Here is a 26,110-nt window from a genome sequence, read left to right as displayed (position 1 = left end):
GCACCCCACCCCGCTACTGGGTCCTCTGATTTTCTAGTGTTGGCCCAACCCCACCAGTTAGCACTGAGGCAGAAATTGCCCAGTGTCTTCTGCAGCCTGGAGGAGGAAAAAGATCCAGTTACAGGGCCCTTTAAATACCCAAGCTCCGCCCCTGCCTGTCCAGCCCTTCAGGGAAGTCATCCTGAGGGTTGGTGAGGGAAATTCCAGACCTGTGGCCTGCAGCAGCCAGCTACACTGCTAAATGTGAGTACGGATTGTGACCCAGGCCAGACCCCCAAACTCCAACCCAGGAGTAGGTTTCAGTCCCACAGGCTTTCTCTAGTCTTCCCGCTTTCTTCTGGGCAGCGACACCTCAGTCACTAATTACAGGAAGGGGAGGGCGTTGGCAGCTCTGCCTTGTGAAGTTTCACTTTCTAAGAGTTTCAGGGTTTGAGAGCACCCTGTTAATGTCCTCAACCCTGAATTCTTCCCTGACACCAGGGTCTTACTCACAGGAGATTGGAGGTGAGGGGCTACTTTGTCATGCCCCGTAGCACATGTGTGCTACTCTCTGCTCAGGAGCCGGAAGCAGGAAGGATGCCTTGAGCCCAGGAGTCCTGAACCAGCTTAGGCACATAGGGAGAGACTGCATTTCTGTGTCTCTGGTTAGTTGGTTGACTTTAGGTTTTGTTTTGGTTGGGATGCTGTTGAGAAAGGGTCATCCTCATGTTTCCTAAGTGGTCTTGAGCTCTGTGTAGCCCAGGATGACCTTGAACATCTGACCTTGAGTGAATGCTAACATTGTAGATTTCTGTCATCGATATCAGTTTTATTCAGGGCCGGGGCTTGAACCTAGGGTTTCATGCATTTTTGGGCAAGGACTCTACAAACTGATGATGGTGTGTGACTCTGGTGGCACAGCATGACTACATGTCCAAAGGGCCCTAACACACTCTTGAAAAAAAGAAAGAAATAGGGAATCTTGCCTGGCATAGTTCACACCTCTCATCCCAGCACTTGGGCAACTGAGGTAGGGTCTCCAGAGGCTTGAGGCTAGCCTGAGATACTGTTCCACCACAGCCTAGGCTACCATGTAAGACCCTGTAGCAAATAACAGAAGCCAACTGGGCAAAGCTACAGCTTCCACTCAGACTCCATCGTCCACTTGACTCCTCTGTCATCACTTCTGAGGACCTGGGCTCTGCCTTCTCTTGAGTGATTGGCTTATGTGACTCCACCTCCTTGATTCTCTTCTCTGCCATTCGTGGAGGCTTTTTTTCTGCTGTCCTGGCTGTACCAACCATGGGCCTTGACCAGTCTTGCAGTGGTTAGTGGGATGATCCTAAGAGTAGCTTGGTTTCCAGAAGGTGCAGAGTTGAATGAGAACAAGAAGCTTTAGGGGGAGGGGAAGTGAACAGCAGGAAGCTCAGCTGGACAACCTGCTGGGGACTTGGGATCTGTGACTGGAGCCCAGCACTAGTAAGAGATGGTGGTTGACAAAGCTGTTTCTTATGTCCTTCCTGCCTGTGGATCCCTGGGACATGGAAGAGAGTCTGGCCATCACAGGTGTGCTAGATGGTTTTTCCAGAAACTATCTACTTAGACCTTTGGCATATAGGATATCTGTCCCCTCCCTGAGGTGGGGCAGTTGGGCAGGACAGCTACCACCTTTGAGATCTGGGTGCTGGGTGCTCAGTCCTGCTGTGGTTTGCCACACTCTTCTCATGTAGCAGAGACTGTTCCCTGGCTCAGGCTATGGAAAGTGCTCACCTTTGAAAGGCCATTGGTGCCGTTTTCTGGACAGCAACCACCCCATCCAGATCGTCTGTGTCCCCTTCAGTGAGACTGACTACCTGGTCAGTCTGGTGCTGACAAGCCATACTGTCTCTAGTAACTCCAAGGAAGCCTGGCCAACCATCCAGAGCTGTATGACTGGGCTAGGCCTTGACCTCGAAGAATGGGTCTGTTAAAGGGCGTTTGATGTGTAGGGTAGGTTTTTCCTGGAGTCCTTGATTCTGTGGATCCGAGTAAGGCCTGGGAGCAGTGTGAATAGGATTAAATGTCATCCAGAAGCTAGGTGTGAGAGCATGAGGATGTTTTATCCCCAGAGTTCCAGGCCAGCCTAGACAACACAATAAGAGACTCCTTTTAACACTGGCTGGAGAGATGGCCCCGTGGTAAAAAGCTCAGTGGTTAAGAGCACTGGCTGTGCCGGGCGGTGGTGGTGCGCACCTTTAATCCCAGCACTTGGGAGGCAGAGGCAGGCGGATTTCTGAGTTCAAGGTCAGCCTGGTCTACAGAGTGAGTTCCAGGACAGCCAGGGTTACACAGAGAAACCCTGTCTTGAAAAAACAACAAAAAAAGCAGTGACTACTCTTCCAGAGGTCCTGAGTTCCATTCCCAGCAACCACATGGTGGCTCACAACCATCTGTAATGAAACCTGATGTGTACTCACATAAAATAAGTCTTAAAAAAAAAAAAAAGAAAGAAAGAAAAGAAATGGTGAGGCTACCAAGCTGTCCCCTACCACAAAGTGGCCTAGTTGGGCCACAGCTCAGGGTTTTCCAGAGTCTCGTTCTAGCCTTCCCTTAGCCTGGCATAGGTTAGTTAAGATTTCTCACTAGCCTCTTAAGAGGGGCTAGTGAGATTGTCACCAAGCCTCACTGAAGGCCCGAGTTCGAGTTCAAGAGCTCCAGTGAGGACAGGCCCTGCTGAGACTCAATGTGGACCTTTTAAATCCAAAGTGGGCTGCCGTCTGGTGGCTGGACTGCCACCTTCCCCTTCACTCTGACCTGCCAGGATCAAGAGAGCAGAGCTGGGGACAAAGCAAGCTTCTTGAAGCTAGGCAGGGGAGAGAAGGGTTCTTATCAGGAAGGCAGGAGAGTGACCTATGGCAACGTTAATGGTTAAAGTAGGAGGTGCAGGAATGGTGGCCAGGGATGACTTCAGGGTGAAGTGGAGCGACCGGAGCTGTTGTCCACAGGAGAGGGGCTGTTCAAAGTGGGACACAATCACAGGGATGGAGGAGGCTGGAGTGGGCTTGCCACTGATCTGATCTTGTTCTCCTGAAGGAAGATTAGGATTTGAGGCCTTTCACTCAGCTTCACAGTGAGTTCAGAGCTACCCTGGACCCACCAGAGAAAGGAGAAAAGGTCTCTGCACTCCAGATGCAATCAGATTTATAGCTTGAACTGGTTGAGATGTACCCTCCCCTCCCTACACCTGTAGCTTTAGGATAGTTACCTTGCAACTTTTTCAGTCCAGTAGAGGAAGTTTGGTTGCTAGGAGTGGTTCAGAGCCAAGGTTGCAATAACAGAACCGTAACAAGACTGATGTTCCGGTTGTTGAGGGGTTGTTTTGTTTTGTTTTGGAGGCAGTGTTTCCCTGCATAGCCTTGGCTGTCCTCAGTCTATTGACCAGGCTGGCCTCAAATTTGGAGATTCACCTGACTCTGTTGAGTCTCAGACTGCAGCCTCAGCTGGAAACTTGCTCCTTAGCTCAGTCCTTCAAGCTGCAGTCCCTTCCTAACTGGTAAATGCTTGGATTACAGGCATGATGAACCACTAGACTCAGATCCCTCCCCCCCCCCTCCCCATACACCCAGCATCTCTCTGCATAACCCAGGCTAGCCTGGACTAGTGCTGTCACCATCACCTCCAGAGTGGCTTGTAGCTGGTCTTTGCTGCTCTGTGGGTTCTTTCTCCCACTCTTCATCTTCCCCGACCGGACCCCATTTCACCCCCTACCACTAGGTAGGAGAGAAAGAAGGATAAAGAAGAGAGGGAGGGAGGAGAGGGAGAGAGATCCCTGAACTAACTTTTGTTTCTTTTATGAGCATGACAACTAACAAACCAAAAACAAACAAACAAAACTAACAACCACCCACACTTATTGGGGCCCTAGCATTTATGTACCCTCTAAAAAGTTCCCAGAATTCCAAATGTCACACAATTGCAGAAACTATCTGCGGCTGGCAAAACCATGCCTCTGCTAGAGCTTGAGGCAAATTATAGTCAGCTGCTGTGGACAGTCTAATGCAGTCCCACACCCCACACCTGGGATTAAAACAAAAATGCTGTCTTATAATATTTCTGTGTTTTTAAAGAAACCAAAACTCCGGAATTCTTACTACAGTGGCTCTTAGTCTTTGAATCACTGTGAGAACTTAAAAAAAAAAAAAAAAAATCAGTGCTCAGACCCTACCCTCTACCAACCCTCCCCCGCAAACCCCAATCTTCAGAGATACACAGCTTTAAGAATCTCCAGGGGAGATGGCTTGGCAAGAAGAGCTCCTGCTCTTACAGAGGACCTAAGTTCAGCTTTCTGCACCCATGTGAACATAACCTCATACGGGACACATAATTAAAATAATAAAAGAATAAACTGGGCAGTGGTACCACTTGTCCTTAATTCCAGCACTCCAAAGGCAGAAGCTGGCAGATCTTTGTGATTTCAAGGCCAGCCTGGTCTACAGAGTGACTTCCCAGACAGACAGGGATACATAGTGAAATCCTGTCTTAGAAAAGCAGAAACAAATAAACAAGAATTAATAAAAGAATCCCAATACTTGGGAGGCAAATGCAGGTGGAGCTCTGTAAGATCCAGGCTAGCCTGATCTACAGTTCCAGGACAGCCAGGGCTATATAGAGACTGTCTCAAAATAATAACAACAACAACAACACCTTACAAAGCACCTCACTGCAGACCAGTGCACAGTGTGGTCAGGCACAGGCTATATAGACTCACTATGCCAGCCATTTGAAGGTTGTTCTGAAAAATCTCTGAAATATGATGATTCGTGGCTCATTGATTTTGGCTGATACATCAATATTGCCTTTGAGTTGCCAGAAAAGGAATGAAGCCAAACAAGGGTTATATAGCCAGATCCTATCTCAAATTAAAAAAAAAAAAAAAAAAAGGAAAAGAACAGATGAAGCAGCTCACTCCCAGGATCAGGATTCAGGAGAGGAAGGCAGAAAGGTTGCCGTGCAAGGCCAGCCTGGGCTGAGTGAAACACTGTTTCAAAAACAAAACAAAACAAAACTGGGATTGCTAGCCTGTCCTTGTTTTGTGTTGTGTCCTGGAGACCAGTCTGCCAAGCTGCACCTGGCCCACACACCCCTCTTTGCACAGCAGACTGAACCCAGCTTCTGCTGCTACTTGAGGACTCGCTGTGGCTCCTGCCACTTTCAGCCTTGTGAGCAGGCCAGCCTAGACGTGTGCCCAAGAGCTGGCAGGGAGCAGAGCTTAGCACAAAGCAGAAAGGGGAGGTGCAGCCGGCAAGAGTTGGGGCCAGACCTGAGGCATCCATAGGTCCTTTACCTCTGGCTTATTCATTTATGTTGAGGCAAGCTCTCATTAGGTAGCCCTCCTTAGCCTGTAACTCACTATGTATACCAGGCTGGCCTTCCTCTCACAGAGTCCTTCCCAGGTCTGTCTCCCAAATATTGAAATTACAGGCAGGTGCTACCACAGCCAGCATACCATGTCTTTTGAGGGCCTTGAGGTAACAAATAAAAAGCTGTAACTGTACACACCATCTAGTGAGATGCCAGAGTGTGAGACTTGTCACAAATATAAGTGTCAGGGGCATAAGGGCAGTGCAAGTTCCAAGGAAGTTTGACTGGTAGTCTTAGTGGAAGAGGAGCTGTGGGCAAGGTAGGGGAGTGGACAGGGAAGTGAAATGGGACCCTTGTACTGAAGCAGGGGCTTGGCCTCAGAACAAGACCAGAACCCAGCCTGATTAGCTTTGAGGAAGGCTCTTGCTGAGTCACTGAGCTGGGAGAGGCTCTCAGGCCCCCTGACTGTTCCCAGCTGGGGTGACAGATGGTGGAGAGGCCTCAGTCTTGGGGAGTAGAGCCAATAGAGGCTGTGCCTGCAGCCTACTCCCACCTCAGAGACCTTCTATAGTTCCCTTCTTCCGGGTGAGGCCTCCAAACCCTGCTGGCATCACAGGCCCTTCTTCTTGTCCCATCTGGTTTCCTGGCCTAGCTTCTACCTTGCAATGAACCTGCCTTGGAGCCCCCGGAGAGACACTGTATCCAACTGTGGGAAGCCTTTGCCTTGCTGCACCTCTAGCACAAAGACTTACCTCCTTCCTGACCAGTAGACAAGTGAGGGTTAAGCCTTAATGCCAGATGGGAAAGGAGGTCCTGACCACACCCTTCAGTGGGTTAGGAAAATTGGGCCTTGGGCCCTGTCTATTCTCAGTAGTAAACACTGTACTGGTGACAAGCCAGGCTTGGCTCTGGGTGCTTTCTGTACAAACATGTCATCACAGTGCTGGGAAAGGACTATTAGTCATCCCAATTTGATAATTGAGGAGGCAGATAGAAGAACAAAGGACTTGTCTAAGGTCATCCATCCAAAAAGAGTCAGGAAGCCAATGGTAGTTAGTGGTGGTAGTTTAATCTCAGCACTCAAGAGGCAGAGACAGACAGATTTCTGAGTTCAAGGCCAGCCAGAGCTACAAAGAAACAAGACAAAATGAAAACAAAAAAGGAGTTAGGGTCTGGTTTAAGTGGCTCCATCTTAGAGTCTTGAATGTTGCTCTCCGGGAACATGGGAACACGGTTCCATTTCATGTCCTGGAGCAACTGGAACAGAAGTAAACCCACGCCTGATAAACGTGGCTCAGAGGACTCAGAGCAGGTTGCAGTCAGCATGCCTGATGGCGTGGCAGCAGGACCCCGAGCAGCGGGTCACACTGCCCACCAGCTATCAGGAAACACCCACACACTGGTCCTCAGCTTTCTCCTTTTGATTCATTGTGAACACCAAGCCCACTGAGTGGTGGTTAGGCGGTGTCTTCCCACATCAATTAAACCTAATCTAGAAAATCCCCTTAGAGACATGCCCTGAGAATCGTCTCCTAGGTGATTGTGATAAATTGGCAGCGCTTAGCCATCCCGAGCAAAGTTTCCTCCCTCTGACATGGGAGGCTTAACAGAAAGGCACTGGCCAGAGGAATAGCTTAGCTGGTAAAATGCTTGTCATTCAAGTGAGACCTGAGTTCAGTCCCCCAGCACCTTAAAAAAAAAGGGGAGGGGGTTTCCAGCATGGAAGCTCACAATTTTCTGTAGCTCCAGTTTCAGGGGATCTGGCATTTTCATATAGACATACATGCAGGCAAAACACCAATGCATATAAAATAAGAGAAAATAAATCCTAAAAAAATACCTAAACTGTGATTTTAGCCCCACTGGGGATGTGAAGACAGACAAATCCCTGGACCTTGCTGGCCGGCCAGCCTACTGGAATTGGCAAGCCACAGGTCCAACGGAGAGGTTTTGTTTGTTTGTTTGGGGGAGGCTTGTCTAAAAAAAAACCAAGGTGGGACAGGAGACATGAGGTGAAGGTGCTGCTAAGCCTGACAAACTGAGTTTGGGTCCAGGGATCCACATGGTGGAGGGAGAGAACTGCTCCTGTTTCTGCCCCATGACCTCCACAGGCACACTCTGACACACACACACTTAATAAAACTTAACTTTTTTTTTTTTTTTTTTTTTTAAAGTATGCTGGGTGGTGGTAGCGCATGCCCTTATTCCCAGCACTCAGGAGGCAGAGGCAGGCTGATCTCTGATTTGAGGACAGCCAGAGCTACACAGAGAAACGCTGTCTTGAAAAAAACAAAAAACAAAAAAACAAAAGAAAAGAAGAGAAGAGAAAAAGTAGATGTCACCTGAGAGAAACGCCCAAGATTGACATGTGGCCTCTTCTTGCACCTGTACAACACCCCCCCCCCCCCCAACAACAGACAACCTTTTCTTCTGTTTTTTTTGTTTTTGTTTTTTTTTGCTTTTGCTTTTGCTTTTTTTCTTATTTTCTGTCTTCAGATAAAGTCTCGCATCTGGCCTCAAGTTTGCTTCGGAATCAAGGATAACTTTAGCTATTTCCCTTGCACCTTCTGAGTGCTGGGATGGCAGGTGGGAACCACTGTGCTCGTTTGTGTGGTGCTGGGAATTGAACCCAGGGCATGACAGGCAAGAGCACTCCACCAGCTGAGCCTCATCCTGGTCCAACCCAAGTCTTCTGAATCCTTGTCCCTAACCAATGTCACCAGTATTTCTAACTACCTTTAGAGAGAGAAAGGACCAGCTTGGGATGTAGCTCGGTGCTACAAAGAGAGTTTGTCTAGCGTTTGTGAAGTACACTACTCAATTCTCCCAGAACAATTAATAATAGTAACAACAATAATAAAACTTTTTAAAAAGCTTCAGGCTTTGGCTCAGGGGTCTAGTCCCTGAGTGTCACATCAGTGACCCTGAATGACTCACAGTCTTTATCTGAGCTACTTAGGGCTATAATATCCACAATGGCAAAATGGATCAAAAAGCCATAATGACCTATTTGAATGAAACTTTAAGTGGGTTTTTCCTCCATGTGGGGACTGTGCCTGGGACCTGGGGTACTGGTGAGCCACACTGCTAGCATGCACAATTAAATGTAAATTTTTTCCCTAGGGTTGTGTCTTAATTTGCTTTCTATTGCTGTGATAAAACATGATGAGGAAACAACTTGGGGAGGAGAGGGTTGATGCCATCATCCAGGAAATCAAGGCAGGAACTGAGTAAGCAGGGGCCACGAAGGAGAGCTGCTTCTGACTTGCTAGGCTGACTTGCTTCACACATCACACACTTTCTTAACTGCCCAGGACCACCTGTTGGGGGCGGGGGAGTTCCTTCCCTACTTGTCTCTGGGCCCTTCTCTACTAATTAGCAATCAAGAAAATGGCCCAAGGCTTGCCTGTGAGGAGTCTGCTGGAGGCACAATCTCAATGACAGCCTTCTTTGTTGTTGAAATATTTAATCCTAATCTGTGGTTTCTACCCCACCTTTAACCTTTTAGTTGTTAGATAAAAGACACACACAGCCTATTTATAATAAGTTGGGCACAAGAGCTGAGCAGAAATCTATCCGCCCTCTACGCTATTAGAATCTACTTTCCTATTGATAACCCTGAGTTATTACTTACTATGTTTCATCTGGGCTGCTCTTAACTCCAATTGGCCAGCCCTCGGGGCCCTGCTTTCTTGTCTCCTAACCCTTGTCATCCTCCTCCTTCTCCTTCACCTTCTTCTCCCCCTTCCTCGTAGTCTCCCTGCAGGCCAGGAACAGCAAGCACCGCCTATCTCAATTCTGCCCAGGTATAGGCTGTAGGCATCTTTAATTACCAATCAGAAATAATTTGGGGGCAAGGTCACATAGCATCTTGTCTCTGGGGCATCCAGGCCTGGGGACCTGCAGTTAGCATTACACTTGAGTCTAGCTTGTGTCAAGTTGACAAGAATCTACTCAGGACAGGATGTAGTGTAGCTCAGTGTCCTTGCCCAGCATGTGCAAGGAAGGCCCTAGGTTAGATTCTCTCTCTCTCTCTCTCTCTCTCTCTCTCTCTCTCTGGATTTTATTTATTTTATGTATATGAGTGCTCTATCTGCATGTACACCTGCATGCTAGAAGAGAGCATCAGATCCTAATGTAGATGTTTGTGAGCCACCATGTGGTTGCTGGGAATTGAACTCAGGACCTCTGGAGGAACAGACAGTGTTCTTAACCACAGAACCATCTCTCTAGCCCAATACATTATCAACACTGTCAAAACAAAAATGCTTTGCCCAAGCATGGTGGCACATGCTTGTAACTCCCACACTCAGGAGACTGAAGTGAGAACGTGGAGAGTTTGAAACCAGTCTGGGCTACATAACAAGTCTGTACAAAATGAAGAAGCAAAAAAGTAACGATTTATTTTCTCAGACCCACTAACCACATTCCAAATGTTCAGTAGAATCACATGTGGCAAGTCCCTCGACAGAAGATGGGGAATATTTCCAGGTGCTGGAGAGGTGGCTCAGCAGTTAAGAGCACTTGCTGCTTATGCAGGGGACAGGAGTTTGCTCCCAGCACCCATAATAGGCGACCACAACTGCCTGTGTCTCTAGCTCCAGTAAATCCAAAGGTTTCTTCTGGCCTCTGCAGGCACACACACACACACACACACTGAAGGGAGGGAGGGAAGGAGGAAGGCAAACTTCTGCATTGCCTAGCAGACTTGATTGCCTTTTTCTGACTTGAATGGACATGTCCAAAGTCCAAGAGGTGCTGGGTATACATATGGCCAGTGCCGAGGGTGTGTCACATTCACAACTAAGCCAAGCACTGAATGAAACCACCCAGGATTCAGAGGTAGATGCGATGCACTGGGGAGATACAAAACCATTTACCTCTCTTTTTCTCTCCATCCTGCTCTTGCTTCTTCTGACAGTGGGAGCTGAGGGCATCCTTAGGCTAGGAACAGTGAAGGTTCTTCACCTTCACTGGGCGTTGCTGTGTTAGGAGTCCACCGGGTTGGGTTGGAGGGTCACTTGGGTCTTTTCTGTGGTGGGGCCACTTCTGGAAGGTTCCCCTCAGGACTTCTTAGAGCACAGGAAGGTGGAGGGGTGCAGACAGACATCCGAATACAACCAGGCTTTCCTGATTTGGGTAATAAAAAGCTGCCTGGCCCTGAGAAAGCCCGTAAGCTCCGCAGAGCCGCGGCTCCCCAGCCTGTGTGGGGCAAGGCCACATAGTTATGTCCTAGGGTGATCTGCTCACTCAGCTTGGCCTAGCTGCCTGGTGCACCTTAGGAAATGGGGACCTTTGATCCACAGGTGTGTGGAGGGAGTGGACGGGAGTGAGGGAAAGGTGACAATACCTCTGGCTTCTGTGGGTAAACTGAAGCAAGCAGTTCTTTGCAGAGGTGGTCTGAGGTGGGGATAAGAAAAGGAGAAGCAGGTATGGGGGAGCCTTCTCTTCATTCCAACAGACTGAGGCAGGAAGACCATGAACTCAGAGTCAGCCAGGGCTGCAGAGCTAGATTCTGTCTTAGAAGGAGGGGTGGGACAGGAGGAGGGTGTAGGAAAAGGAAGAGGAGGAAGAGAAGGGGGAGCAGGAGGAAAAGCCCCCAGATGGCTCAGATGTGAAGAGTGTTTGGAGAGGACCCACATTTGAGTCCCAGCACCCACACTGGGTGACTCAGTCACCTCTAAGTCTAACTCCAGGGGTTCTAACACCCTCTTCTGACAACAGCAGGGCCCCAGATACACACAAAGTGCACATACATGCAGGCAAAACATTCATACATATAAAATAAGTTACCTATATAATTAATTACAATATATATGTATACACACACACATATATATATATGAAGAAGAAGGAGGAGGAAGAAGAAGGAAGAGGAAGAAGAGGAGGAGAAGGAGAAGGAGAAGGAGAAGAAGAAGAACTCACTGCTCCTGCAGAGGACCCAAGTTCAGTTCCCAGCACCCATATGGCAGCTCACAACTGCCACTAACTCTAGTTCCAGGGGATCTGGTCTCTGGTCTCTGAAGGCTCCTGCATGCAAGCACACAGTACACATAAACTTTTGCAAGCGAATACACATGACATGAAATAAAATATTTTGTTCTAAAAAGCAGAGGAAGTGGGAATAGGATCAGGAAGGGAACAACCAGGGGAACTGGGAAGGGAAGGCCATTTTTGGACTACCCTGCCTTATCCTAAATGCCCTGTTTAATCTTTTGTCTTCTCCACCTGTTCTTTTCTGTGCTGCAATCAGGTTAACCCGGGGCTTGGGATTCACCATGGCAACTGAAGAAGCTATCATCCGCATCCCCCCGTACCACTACATTCATGTGCTGGACCAGAACAGTAATGTGTCCCGTGTGGAGGTTGGACCAAAGACCTACATCCGGCAGGACAATGAGAGGTTGGTGTAGAGCTGTCCCAGCTGAGGACAGCCTGGCTGGCAGGAGTGACCCTCATCTGGGTAGCTGGGAGGTTTCTCTTGCTTTTACTGCCTTCTTTGGAATGTCATTCTGACTCCTCACACCCCTTCTTATCTTACAACAGAGTACTATTTGCCCCAGTTCGCATGGTGACAGTCCCTCCACGGCACTACTGCATAGTGGCTAACCCTGTGTCCCGGGACGCCCAGAGTTCTGTGTTATTTGACATCACTGGACAAGTCCGGCTCCGGCACGCTGACCAGGAGATCCGACTAGCCCAGGACCCCTTCCCCCTGTACCCAGGGGAGGTGCTGGAAAAGGTACCTTGCTTTCCCCCCTTGAGCCGGACTCTGCCTGCTCTGTGCCCGCCCCAGGGCTGCCCCCTGCGTTTTAATGGTAAAACAAAGCTCCTGTGGGAAGGGCTGAGGAAATAACTATGGACTCTTGCCAGGAGCAAAGATGACTCACAGTCCCTCCATTCTAACTCCTCTGCTCTCCCACGCACCTCAGACAGGCTTGCCTCATCTCACAATATCCATGCCTAGATTCCTGGAAATGTTGCAATGGAGGCACAGACCACCATCATAGCCAGACCCTCATGCGTGGTGCCCTCAGGCTTGAGCTCCCAAGCAAGGGAATCTACTGAGTTTTTAAAATAGTTTCAACCATACCTGCTTGGTATTTTATGCTTTTAAAGTGACTTTATCCACTAGCCAGTGCCTTTTGTGCTATCATTACACTTGATTTGCTTATTTAATGGGGGCAGGGAGAGGGCATGCGTGCACACTACAGATGCATGTGGAAGTCAGAGGACAGCTTGCAGGACTCAGTGCTCCTTCCACCAGGTGGGTCCTGGGGTTGAACTCTGGTCACCAGGCTTGGCAGCAAGTGCCATCACCATTGAGCACTCTGGCCAGCTCACTCTTTTTTTTTTTTTTTTAATACTTTTTTTTTTTTTTTTTTTTTTTAGTGTTTCAAGACAGGGCTTCTCTGTGTAGCCCTGGCTGTCCTGGAACTCACTCTGTAGACCAGGCTGGCCTCAAACTCAGAAATCCGCCTGCCTCTGCCGGGATTAAAGGTGTGCGCCACCACCACCCGGCTCCTTTTTTTTTTTTTTTTTTTTTTTCCAGTGCTAAGGCTAGAACTCAGTACCTTGTGTATGCTAGGCAAGTGCTCTATATCTGTGTGCCCTAATCAGTGCCTCTTGCTTTTGAATGCCTAATGGCACTCTGGGGGTGCATAGAGACGCACAGCTGGGGAGAGGGACAATAGAAATAACCAGGGGTCAGTGAGCTGGCCCAGAAAGATTTGCTGCCTAAGCCTGACAACCTGAGGACCATGCCCGTGGTGGGAAGAGAGAACCATCTGCTGAACGTGTCCTCAGACTTCCAAACAAGCATGGTAATCATTCATATCTACATACATGCACATGAATAAATAAACAAGCATGGTAATCATTCATATCTACATACATGCACATGAATAAATAAACAAGCATGGTAATCATTCATATCTACATACATGCACATGAATAAATAAACAAGCATGGTAATCCATTCATATCTACATACATGCACATGAATAAATAAAGTGAACATTTTAATGAAACTATAAATAATGAGGAAAGACAGCAATTCTAAAAATAATCTGAGTGAAGCCAGGTGTGGTAGCACAGGCCTTTAATCCCAGTACTCAGGAAGCAGAGGTAGACGGATCTCTGGCTCACCAGCAGTGACATTTTCATGGGTTCTTCAGACCCGGTGGCCCTGGGTCCACTCCTACCTTGTATATTACATAGGATTTTAATGGAGATGCACAAAGATGGCTGGGTGTGTGGCCCTGATCTGATCCACAGCAGTGTGGACTTCCTAGAGACTGATGCTATGGCTCTGATCCCCACGTATCAGGTTTGAACCTGGGGTCACATCTTGAACACTCGTGATCCTTTCTTCCCTGCAGGACATCACCCCGCTGCAGGTGGTTCTACCCAACACTGCCCTGCATCTTAAGGCATTGCTGGACTTTGAGGACAAGAATGGAGATAAGGTCATGGCAGGAGACGAGTGGCTGTTTGAGGGACCTGGTGAGTTATGTCTCCATCTCTTGGTGTTTGTCTGGGCCAGGACTTCCTGCCCTTCTCGCATAACCTTGCCATCACTGACTGTGAGCATCAGCTGCCTCCTCTTCCTTCCCCAGGCACCTACATCCCACAGAAGGAAGTGGAAGTCGTGGAGATCATTCAAGCCACAGTCATCAAACAGAACCAAGCACTGCGGCTCAGGGCCCGCAAGGAATGCTTTGACCGGGATGGCAAGGAGCGGGTGACAGGTGGGGCCAACTGGGGCACTGCGGTGGGTGGGCAGGTAGGAAGAGGGGGGCTCCCTGCAGGGGAAGTAAGAGGAACCATGTGAAGCCAGAGAAGTCAGGTGTGTGTGTTTGTTTTTTGAGACAAGGATTCTCTGTGTAGACCAGGCTGTGTAGACTGCCTGCCCCTGCCTCCCAAGAGCTGGGATTAAAGGTGTACACTAGCACTGCCCATCCTATGTCTGTCTTTCATTGTTTGTTTTTGTTGTTTTAAATGTTTTTTATGTGTATGTGTGTTTTGTCTGTCTGTATGTCGGTATGCACCACGTTTGTGCCTGGTGCCCACGGAGGCCAGAAGAGGGCATTAGATCCCCTGGAACTGGAGTTACAAACAGTTGCGAGCCACCATGTGGGTGCTGGGGATTGAACCCAGGTCCTCTGGAAGAACAGCCAGTGTTCTTAACCACTGAGCCATCTTCCCAGGTCTGTTCTGTTTGAGACAGTGTATCATATAGTTCTGACTGACCTGGTATTCAATGTGTAGTCTATGATGGCTTCAAACTCATGGCAATCCTTCTGCCTCAGCCTCCTGAGTGCTGGGAGTATAAATACATCACCATGCCTGGCTTCTCCTAGTCTCTCTTGAGGTTGACCAGCTGTGTCTTGTACACCCACTTCCAAGCTAGCCTTGACCCTGCAATCATACCATGATAGGACCGTCCACCATCCCCACTCTGTAACATAAACTGTGGGCACTGGCCACTGGCCACATCTTACCTGGTTCTAGATCGAAAGGTGAGATGTTCACACACCCTGACCCAATGTAGGTTCAAGATGATAGATGGTATTTGATTTAGTCCCCTAACAAGAGAGAGGCTCTTAATGTTTCCGTTTCTCCACAGCAAGACTGAAGCACTTGCCTGGGGTACTTGGCCATGCAGGGTGAGACTTGATTTGCTGCTGGGCATGTGTGCTATCCAATAAACAAAATGACTTTCACAGGCCATGAGAGGTCCTTTTACCCATTGCAGGAGTATGAAAAATTAGACTTTGGTGCCTATAGACAGCATCACAGGGTGTAGTTGTAGCAGTGACTTGACATTCTAGAAGGCCCTTTGTAGTTTTTCTTTTGAGACAGGTTTCCCTGTATAGCCCAGGTTGGCCAAAAAACGCTCTATCTTCCAACCTCAGTCTCCTGAATACAGGGCTTATGGGTATGTGCCACCATGCCCAACCTCTAAAAGTTTTGGTTTTATTTGTTTTGTTTTGTTTTTGTTTTTGTTTTTTTAAATTCTTCTAGAAGAGAGGTTAGTTTTCCTCTGGCCTTACAGAAAACAGCAGCTGCAAAGACCTTGTTAGGTGCTCAACTCTGGGGGCAGTGGCATTTCTTTGCCTTCAAAGCCCAGCTGGTCCTGTTATCTGGGCTGCAATGAAGTAATGGTGGGTGACTGGTTATGCCTGACTTCGCCTTCCTGCTTCTGACCCAGGTGAGGAGTGGCTGGTTCGATCTGTGGGTGCTTATCTCCCTGCTGTCTTTGAAGAGGTGCTGGATCTGGTGGATGCTGTGATTCTTACAGAAAAGGTTTGTGCTTGGGTGCTGGCAGTACTCAGCGGGCAGACAACGTGCAGTGAAAGGGCAGGCAGCATCCCTGTGTGCACTAGAGGGATCAGGTCAGATCTCCAGGGGAAAGTCTTGGAGCATCCTCCAGGGTATGTAAGCCTTGTTGCTGAGAACTGGGATCAAGTTAGAGGCCTTTGGTGTTCCCAGACCCAAGGTACTGGCAGCAGGAAGGTGGAGGGAGGCGTCCACAAATACCCTGTGTCTCCACCTGTAGACAGCCCTACACCTCCGGGCTCGGCAGAACTTCAAGGACCTTCGGGGAGTGGCCCACCGCACTGGGGAGGAATGGTTAGTGACGGTGCAGGACACAGAAGCCCATGTTCCAGATGTCTATGAGGAGGTGCTGGGGGTAGTACCCATCACCACCCTGGGACCTCGACACTACTGTGTCATCCTTGACCCAATGGGACCAGATGGCAAGAACCAGCTGGGACAAAAGCGTGTTGTCAAGGTAAGCCCATCTCCACCTTAGAGCTTGTGAGAATTGAGACTCTTGAGCGACAAGAGGCCTTCTCATCTGTCTTACTCCGTGTCTTCCAACAACACATATGTTCTAGAAACCTTAGGCTTCTCCTGAAGTTCCCGGAACTTGCTCTTCCGTGTTCTGGAGGCAAACCTCTGAATTCTAGGCCAGACTAGTCTACAGAGTTCCAGGCCAGCATGGATGACTTAATGAGAGCCTGTCTGAAAAACAAACAAAGCAACCTAAAATGTCTATCGTTTTAAAATATGTGGCTGTGAATTTGAGGCCAACTTGGGCTACACAGGAAGAGCCCTTCTCAATAGAGAGGAGACCCAGTAAAACATGTGTCTGTACTCTAACTTACTTGGGAGCCTGATACAGGAGTCAGAAGTTCAAAAGCATTCTGGTCCAATATCATCATAGGTAGCAGGTCAGATTTGATTCTAAGACCAGAGTTTGCCCACCCTCAAATTCCACCATATCAAGAAAGCAAACCGGGCTGGAGAGATGGCTCAGTGGTTAAGAGCACTGGCTGCTTGCTCTTCTAGAGGTCCTGAGTTCAATTCCCAGCAACCACATGGTGGCTCACAACCATCTGTAATGGGATCTAATGCCTTCTTCTGGTGTTTCTGAAGACAGCTAGAGTGTACTCATATAAATGGAATAAATAAATCTTTAAAAAAAAAAAAAGGAAAGCAAACCATGGGAGAAATGAAAAGCAATAATAGGGTGTGTGTGTGTGTGTGTGTGTGTGTGTGTGTGTGTGACCATTTTTTTCTTTGGAGATTTTTTTGTTTTGACTTTTGTGACAGGGCTCTCACTTTGTTACCTAGGCTGGCCTTGGACCCAGGATGATCCTTTTTTAGCCGCCTGAGTACTGAGATTACAGACACGTGTATTGCACCCAGCTTAGGGTAATTCTCAACTGTTTAGCTTGAGGACCTAAGTCCTGATCATTTACAAATCTGAAAAATTGAGCTGCCAGCTGTTGTCCAGACAGAGACACAGGTACTATGATAAGGGTATCCTTTGGGATTCTGTCTTCAACACAACCACAACACATCACTATAAAAGTGACCAAGCCAGCTCAGTCAGTCAACAGGGTCGAGGGAGGAAGTGAGGATTGAAAAGAAAAAGATAATTAGACAACACTATAACATGACTCCAGCCAGTGCTGAGGCTGACACGGTTTTATTTTCTCCAGACTGCTTTTATACCATTCTAAGTACATGCAAAGAATAAAGTCAGTTCTAGGTCAAGAAACAAACAAGGCATAAACAAAGCCCGATGGTATTCATGGACTTACAAGATGGTCAAGGTCTTGAGCCTGCTTCCTTGTCCTAGCCCAGTGTCAGATTCCTGCCAGATTCCTAGAAGAGTCCCCAAAGCTCTCTACATAAACGCAACTGTCATCTGCCTGGCCTAACTGTCATCTCCAGGGCTCGTCTCCTCAGTCTGCTGACCTAGGCCTAGTTCTGGAAGCTGCTAGCCTCCATACAATCTTATGTAGGCCTAGAATGTTTTCAGCCTCTGAGACTTACTGCTGAATAAACTCACTATTGTTCTTTCTGAACTCAGCTGTTCTGGCTCAAACTCTTCTCTGTGCTGACTGACTCAAACTGGCTTCTTACTCAACCTCTAGCTGAATTGCTCTGCTTGGCCTCAAACTAACTCTGGCAATCTGTCCTAATCTTCTGGCTCCTTCCCATTCTCTGGCTCAGTCTGTCTTCACCTGTGTCTAGCTTGTTCTCTCTACAACTTATCTCTGTTAAAGGCTCCCATTAAACCTCCTCTTTTTTCTTTCTGCACTGCTGTTTCTTAAGTAGGCTCTCATTTTTTCTCTATTCTTGTGAGAGTTGGGCATATCTCGTTCTGTCAAATCTCGTCTGCCACTCAATTAGATGTCACTTTCAAACATGGGTGCTTCCTTGTACAAACTAACTCTACTTTCATTGTTTTGGGATTAAAGGTGTGTATTAAAGGCATGTCCATATTCCAGCCAGAGTAGCCATATTACTGGACTAAAATCCCTCTACACAGCATGGGAAAGTGCCACCAAAAGACCTGGCTCAAGGTCATACAATGGGTGGCTAGCCAGGAGGCTGTATGGAGGCAGTGTGGCTCTCCTGTAGGCCTGAGAGACACTATGACCTAACCTCCCTCTTTTCCCACTAGGGAGAGAAGTCCTTTTTCCTCCAGCCAGGAGAGAGGCTGGAACGAGGCATCCAGGATGTGTATGTGCTGTCAGAGCAGCAGGGGCTGCTGCTGAAGGCGCTTCAGCCCCTGGAGGAAGGGGAGAGCGAGGAGAAGGTCTCCCACCAGGCTGGAGACCGCTGGCTTATCCGTGGGCCTCTGGAGTATGTGCCATCTGCAAAAGTGGAGGTGGTGGAGGAGCGTCAGGCTATCCCTCTGGACCAAAATGAGGGCATCTATGTGCAGGATGTCAAGACGGGGAAGGTACCAGCTGTGGGATGGGAGGTAGCACTGGTGGCTTCCTCTGGGCAAGCAGGTGATGCTAACGGGAAGAGACAGGTTGGGAGAAGACTCACAACAGCAGCCAGGTGGCCGGCTGGCAGACGCAGGGCCATTTCATACTCCATTTGTCATCTTTGTCCTAAATACCTAATTTTATGTTTTAGAGTCTCCAGCTGAGAGAATAAGCTAGGCTTTTGGACAGGAGTTCGGCCCCTCTGCAGATGTGGTCCCATCATAAAGGTCTCAGTGGGCTTTTGCTGCTTCACCTAAACCTTGACCTTGGTTTTTCTGAAGATTGCATTGCCAACTTTCTCCCTGAGAATCTAATGTGGAAACAATTTAGAGCCAGGGGTAGCATTCGTGAGTGTGAGGCATTGCCTAGGACCACATCTGTAGCTGTGATGCCCACCACATGGCTCCAGCAAGCAAAACCCTAGAAATAATGTCAAGCACTTACTACATACCAAGTACTGTTCTTCGAACTAGACACATGAGCCCTTCCTCATTCTGTAACCCCAGATGGCCCATTGTACAGATGAGCAAATAAAGCATGGGCAATAGCTTGAGAAAACGTGAGCAGATGGCAATCAAACTTGAGTGCAGTCTTCCTGTAGAGACTTGCTTTAACTAGGACACTGTGCTACCCCTAGGCAGGGTGGGTTTAGGACTACGAGGGATGATGCTCTCCTTCCTGCCCTCTCTGAAAACACCTTCCCTAGGTGCGGGCTGTGATTGGAAGCACCTACATGCTGACTCAGGATGAAGTCCTGTGGGAAAAGGAGCTGCCCTCCGGGGTGGAGGAGCTGCTGAACTTGGGACATGACCCTCTGGCAGACAGGGGTCAGAAGGGCGCAGCCAAGGTCCTTCAGCCCTCAGCACCAAGGAACAAGACCCGAGTGGTCAGCTACCGTGTCCCACACAACGCAGCAGTGCAGGTGTACGACTACAGAGCCAAGAGAGCCCGGTGAGCCAGCAGTAGCCTCTGTGGGGTCCCGGGGTCCGGAGGGAAGCTCTCAGGGCAGCTGACTTCCACTTCTCTCCACAGTGTGGTCTTTGGGCCTGAGCTAGTGTCACTGGATCCTGAGGAGCAGTTCACAGTGCTGTCCCTTTCTGCTGGGCGACCCAAACGTCCTCATGCCCGCCGTGCACTCTGCCTGCTGCTGGGACCTGATTTCTTTACTGATGTCATCACCATTGAAACTGCAGATCATGCCAGGCTTCAGCTGCAGCTTGCCTACAACTGGTGAGGCTGGGGACCCATGGGGCAGCCTCAGAAACAGAGAAGGGCACATACCTCCTAACTCAGACAGAAGGAAGGTCTTGATCCCCTAGACCAAAGGAAAGCTGGGACTTTAGATACTATGGAGTGGCTATGACCTGGCCTTCTAGGATGAGAACTTCAGGGATCCAGTAACAGGGGACTACCTAGCCACACCTCTGTCATTTATTACTACAAGGTTTTTGTTTTGTTTTTTTTTGAGACAAGGTTTGTCTACAGGCCTGGATATCGTGAAACTCACTATGTAAGCCAGGCTGCCTCAAACTCACAGAGATTTACCTGCCTCTGCCTCCCCAGTGCCCAGACTAAAGGAGTATATACCAACCAATACTCCCGGTTTCTGCCAGGTTTTTTTAAAGAACTTTTTTTCACAACCTATAGGCATGAGAAGTATGAACAAGTGGTCAGAGCCCCTGCCCTAGAACGCACTGCTGGGTCTTGTCCCAGCTGTGCTGTTTGCTGTCTGGGGACCTGCACATGGAACACTGTGTTTTCCTCCTTTCCCTAGCTGGAAAATAAAGATTACCTACTTCACGGGATGCTGAAAGGCTTTAATGAAATAGTTAAATGCTGGGGTGCTGGGGGCAGGAGAGTAGTTTTCTTCAGGGATGTAGCCACCCATAAATTGACCATACTCCAATAAATAACCCCACCCGGTGCTCACACAAACAGCCCTAGTTAAACTCAGTGGGTCATCTTTAAAAAGTCATGGAACTAGGAGCAAGGTTGGGAACAAGGGATCCATAGGAGGGGAAGGAGCATAAGAGAAAGTAATTGGGTGTGTATGATCAAAACACACACACACACATGAAATTGTGAAATAATAAATAAACTATTTTTCAAAAGAGGAAGCAAGGGGCCATGACACCTCAGTGTACCCACTGAGTACCACCCCGCAGCCTGAGTTCCATCCCCAGGCCCCACAGAATGGTAGATAGAGAAAACAGACTCCACAAAATTGCCCTCTGACCTCCATAGAAGACCATGGAGGTCATACTATGTACACAAACACACACAATAAGATTTTTTTTTTAATTAATGGCCCAAAGCTGGGCGGTGGTGGTACACACCTTTTAAATCCAGCACTTGGGAGGCAGAGGCAAGTGGATCTCTGAGTTTGAGGCCAGCCTGGTCTACTGAGTGAGACCCAGAACTACACCGAGAAGCCCACAGCACAGGGCTGTAATCCCAGCTCTCCAGAGGTAGAGGCAGGAGGATCAGGTATTGAAGGCCAGCCTGAGTCTGCAGTGTGAGGCTCTGTCTCAGAGAGTCACCTGGGGAAATGGTGTTCACCAGTGTCTGAGCCCATTCTCAGTCCCTCACCTTGTGGTGGAGAAGAGCTGGCTAGTGCTGTGACTTGAGGTAGATGGGGTGCTGGCCCAGTGACAGTTAAGAGCACAGGCCTTAGAGCCATTCTGCCTAGGTTCCAGGTTTTGGCTTACCGTGTATGGTGTGATCTTTGGTACGCCCTGCGGTTTAGCATCTGGAACACTATTTCTTCTTCTGGAAAATGGGATAATATTCATCTCCACCCGAGGGACTCTGGGAGCATTTAACGGAAGCAGTTAAGCCGCCCACGGGCTTCTGCTCTAGTCTCTGAGCCTCATGCCTGGGTAAGAGCAGGGGCAGATGAGCTAAGATGGTGGGCCAGAGCTGAGAAAGGCGCACCTGGAGTAGAGACTGACCCCGCCCCCTCTCCAAGCATTCAAGTGCACTTGGATCTGGAGCACAATTTAACATCTCCACTGTAGGAAGGAGCTTCTGTTGAGACCCAGAGGGGGGTGATGAGATGCTGCTCAGAAAGGGTATTATTTCTTGTGAGAAAATAGCTTCCCCTCTCTCTGGGCCTCTTTGTTCACAGGCACTTTGAATTGAAGAACCGAACTGATCCTGAAGAGACAGCCAAGCTTTTCTCCGTGCCTGACTTTGTGGGTGATGCCTGCAAGGCCATTGCGTCCCGAGTCCGGGGGGCTGTAGCCTCTGTCACCTTTGATGACTTCCATAAGAACTCAGCGCGTATCATTCGCATGGCTGTTTTTGGCTTTGAGATATCTGAAGACGCAGGTCCTGACAGCACACTCCTGCCCAGGGCACGAGACCGGGCAGTCTTTCCCCAAAATGGGCTGGTAGTGAGCAGTGTGGACGTGCAGTCAGTGGAACCTGTGGACCAGAGGACCCGGGACGCCCTCCAGCGCAGCGTCCAGCTTGCCATTGAAATTACTACCAACTCCCAGGAGGCAGCAGCCAAGTGAGTGGTGCAGGGGCCCGGGAGGAACATCTCAGCCAGGGCCAAGACCCGAGTACTGAAGAATGTGGCATCCACAGTCTGCCTGTTGCCATCTGGTCCACAAGGGTCTATTCTCTACCCAGCATGACTAATAAAGCTGTAAGCAGGAGGGTATCCCTGCTCCTACAGCTTCTTACCCTTGTCAGGGCCTTCCTGGCTCTCCAGGAGAGTTTGGCTTCTCTGTCCTCTACCTTCAGCTTGGTCCCACCTTGAGCCTTTGAAACTTCTTTGCCAAGCGTACTTCCTCAGCCCCAAGGTCACCTCCTTAGAGAGCCCTCCCCTTATTTTCTCTAGCTACTGTTGCAGTGTCCTCTTTCCCTGCTCACCCACTTGTTCTCAGATACTCATCAGTGCCCGAAAGCACCCTAGCCTGTTTTCTTCCCATGGGAGAAAACAGTGAAAGCAGAGGCATCAAGCATGTCCGTCTTCTGCAGGCCTAGAGCCACGCAGTGGCTGCTTGCCGCTTGCACATTGCTCTAGGTTCAAGTGCACGTGAATGCTTGGAGAGGGGGCGGGGTCAGTCTCTACTCCAGGTGCGCCTTTCTCAGCTCTGGCCACCATCTCATCTGCTCCTGCTCTTACCCAGGCATGAGGCTCAGAGACTAGAGCAGGAAGCCCGTGGTCGACTTGAGAGACAGAAGATTTTGGACCAGTCAGAAGCTGAAAAAGCCCGCAAGGAACTCTTGGAGCTTGAGGCTATGAGGTGGGTCAAGAGACGGGGTGGAAAGACTGGCCAGTCTGAGGGTCTTGGAAAGCTGCTGTCTCAGGCAGGTTGGGGTTGAGAGGCGAGCAGAGCTTTGAGACATAAATCAAAACCCCAGAAGGGGAATGTGGTTTAGTGGTAGAGAACAGGCCTAGCCTGGATAAGGCCTGGGGCTTAATCCCCAATATTGGAAGAAAATTAAAATTGGTGGCCCAGCAAGATGACAGTGGGTGAAGGAGCTTGCCACCAAGCCAGATCCCACATACTGAAAGGATAGAACTGATTCTCACAAGTTGTCCTCTGACTGTCACACTTGGTGTCCCCGCTCCCATCAAGTCCCCGGGTAGGCGGGGCATCTCTTCTAGGCCTCCCCTGACTCTGTTTCCCCTGCAGCATGGCTGTGGAGAGCACTGGTAATGCCAAAGCAGAGGCTGAGTCCCGTGCAGAGGCAGCGCGGATTGAGGGAGAAGGCTCTGTGTTGCAGGCCAAGCTAAAGGCACAGGCGTTAGCCATTGAGACGGTATGTTGAGCTGCTGCTGCTGTTGGGGCACTGAGGCTTGGAAGAGGCCTGTTTGTTAAAGGCTCTGAAAGTCAGTACCAAGTGTCCTGACAAAGCACTGCTCAAGCTCCCTGCGGTTTCCCTCTGCCCTGTAGCTGTGCACTTAGTATACTCCCTGAGGACAGGGATTCTTACAGCCATCCCCCAGATGAGCCTAACTGCCCACTTTGTTGTATGTTTGACATCTGTGACCACCTTTTGTGCCTGAGTTATGTGTCACCTCCATTTCACATCAAGGCTTGAATTAGGGGACTCCTTCCCAAGATTCACTAGCTAAATAGTGGCATAGCTAGGATTTGCACCTGAGATTCCCTTCTGCCTCAGTTCTCTCAGAGTTGCTGGCTGGACAGTTCCTGGGCCACATGACCTAAAACCAGCCTGGTCCCCCCTTTCCAGGAGGCTGAGCTGGAGCGAGTAAAGAAAGTACGAGAGATGGAACTGATGTACGCCCGGGCCCAGCTAGAGCTGGAAGTGAGCAAGGCACAGCAGCTCGCCAATGTGGAGGCAAAGAAGTTCAAGGAGATGACAGAGGCACTGGGCCCCGGCACCATCAGGGACCTGGCTGTGGCCGGGCCAGAGATGCAGGTGAGAACAGAAGACACGGGAGAGTGGATGTTTGCCCTGGAACCAAGAAGGTGGAAGGCAAGCGAATTAGGGGATGTATTGGAGGATGGAAGGGGCGTGGGGTGACCTGCCCCTGTGACCGGTCACTGAGCATCATGTGATGTCACATCAGCAAGAGGCACTGTCCTAGACCCTGCAGAGCTGCACTGCTAGGGGGACAGCAGTAGATGAGACATCAGTGCCTTGAAAGGACAATAAGGACAACACAATGAAGGTGATGGTGGCACTTGAGAACCCACTTGGTTTAGGGAGCTCTGAAGGTCGGTTCCCTGGGGAGGCAGCTGAGGTAAATGACCGTTTCTGAGGGTGTCTTTTTGCTAACTTTATCCTCCAACCCTGCAGGTAAAACTTCTTCAGTCCCTGGGCCTGAAATCCACTCTCATCACAGACGGCTCTTCTCCCATCAATCTCTTCAACACAGCCTTTGGCTTACTGGGGCTGGGGTCTGATGGTCAGCCACCAGTACAAAAGTGACCGGGCGGCCCAACCCCAGGAAAGGCTTGCTTTCCCAGGCCCTCTGAAGCAGCCACACTGTGCCTTAGGTTGACACTGACTGCCCTGACAATGGATAAAAAAAATGACAACTATAGACATTTACGTTTTTTTCCTCTTATCTCCAGCCTGGGTGATCAGGGATTTTTAATGTTGACAAGAAGGTGCCTCTTAAATCTTGTTAAAATGCCCAGGAATGACTTTGGTCTCCAAGGAAAACAGGGAGAAAACTTATCTTAAAGCCACAACCATAAGCATGGAACCCAAAGCCTTTGTCGTTTAGACTGCAGCTCTATAGACCCTGGGTAAGCAGAGATGGTGCTGCCCGAGGGTTCTGTGGGGCCAGCACACTTGAGAGCACTCCCGCAGGTGTGAAGGCTTGCAGCAGTAAGGTTTTTCCTTGACTCCTGGCCACCTAGTTGAGGAGTCAGCCTTAGGCTGCGAGTCTGCTCAGCCCGCCACTGGAGACTCTCCTTTGGCACCACCTGCCGGCCTCACCAGCAGCCTGCAGTACCAGCAGGTGTGCCAGGCCTCCGCTGGGTACCTGTGTTTGCCTCCTCCTAGAGAAGGCTGTCTAAGGAAGAGGACAGCAGGATCTAGAGAACTCTGAAGCTTCTGGTCTGGACTCTTGAGGAGCACTGGGGTACCTCTTTCCTATTTGCCCCTCAAACTTTACTTCACCAAACTTTGCCCCGAACTTGTAAAGGGTCTTTGCTTGGTAAGATGAGATAAGCTCAGTCAGCTTGGGAACACCAGTGGAGGCGAGGGTGTTGGATTTTAGGCCACGTGGAGCTTTAGGCCTGCCCCATCACCACTGTGGAAGTAAAATAATCCTGTGGTGGGGACAGAAAATGGGCCCTGTTCCCTGTGTGTCTATGAAGGCAACTGAGTCAGCCCCTCCTGTCACCTCCCATTTGTGAAATGAGCCCACGGTGGCACCCAGATAAGCAAGGTAGGTGACGTTTGTGTTCCTTTTCCGCACTGGTGCCCCATCTCCATCTCGAGAGCCTTGCTTCTTCCCGGAGTGCTTTTGAGCTGCGCTTGTGTGGTTGGTGTAAGGCCCAGGGTCTGCCCATAGTACCTCACAACTCACATTCCCGCTTGGTGCGTGTCAGTTCCTACCCAGACCTTCCCAAGTCTTTCCTCAAGAGAACTAATTAATTTACAGCTCCATAACTGGTACTTGCTACTTATTAAATGCTGTGTATTACCAAGGGCCTCTGGGAACAAGTAAGGTTGTACATGGTGGCTGCTCAGGTCTCAGCTACTGGCTCCCACGCTGTCCCTGGACAATACCACACCACCATGGACAACTTGTTCACTGCCTAACTTGGATCTTGGGCTCTGTCCCTACAATTGACTCAATCAAAACCCATGATTCCCTCATCTTCTTCACCTTTGTCATGCTAGATAGCAAAGCCCCCTCCCCCATACCTACTCCCCACTGCCCTGGGTTAGGAATGGAACCCAGGGTCCTCACTGCAAATACCTGTCACTGAATTATACCCTGGCATTTGGTTTTCTTTTCTTGCCTCTTCCTCCTTTCCCTTACCCCATCTCTT

At 49.4% G+C, this 26,110-nt stretch overlaps 1 protein-coding gene across 2 annotated transcripts; it reads left to right on the top strand.

Moving 5' to 3' along the window:
- Window positions 1-28: 28 nt before the first annotated feature.
- Mvp (major vault protein) lies at window positions 29-24,645 on the top strand. 2 transcript variants are annotated; one of them, XM_034499049.2, is made up of 15 exons: window positions 29-243; window positions 11,573-11,722; window positions 11,866-12,061; window positions 13,701-13,824; window positions 13,938-14,069; window positions 15,533-15,627; window positions 15,881-16,117; window positions 18,305-18,586; window positions 19,324-19,568; window positions 19,650-19,847; window positions 21,745-22,131; window positions 22,757-22,873; window positions 23,267-23,393; window positions 23,829-24,017; window positions 24,399-24,645. In XM_034499049.2, coding segments are annotated over exons 1-15 (2,613 nt in total). In that variant the 5' UTR covers window positions 29-241; the 3' UTR covers window positions 24,531-24,645. The 2 variants fall into 2 exon arrangements, with proteins under 2 accessions (XP_034354940.1, XP_076798954.1); XM_076942839.1 differs by lacking the exon at window positions 29-243 and adding an exon at window positions 10,132-10,161.
- Window positions 24,646-26,110: the final 1,465 nt, after the last annotated feature.

Source organism: Arvicanthis niloticus, chromosome 1, assembly GCF_011762505.2.
Source record: "Arvicanthis niloticus isolate mArvNil1 chromosome 1, mArvNil1.pat.X, whole genome shotgun sequence".
Lineage (NCBI taxonomy): Eukaryota > Metazoa > Chordata > Mammalia > Rodentia > Muridae > Arvicanthis > Arvicanthis niloticus.
This window is presented reverse-complemented; position numbering and strand designations above follow the sequence as displayed.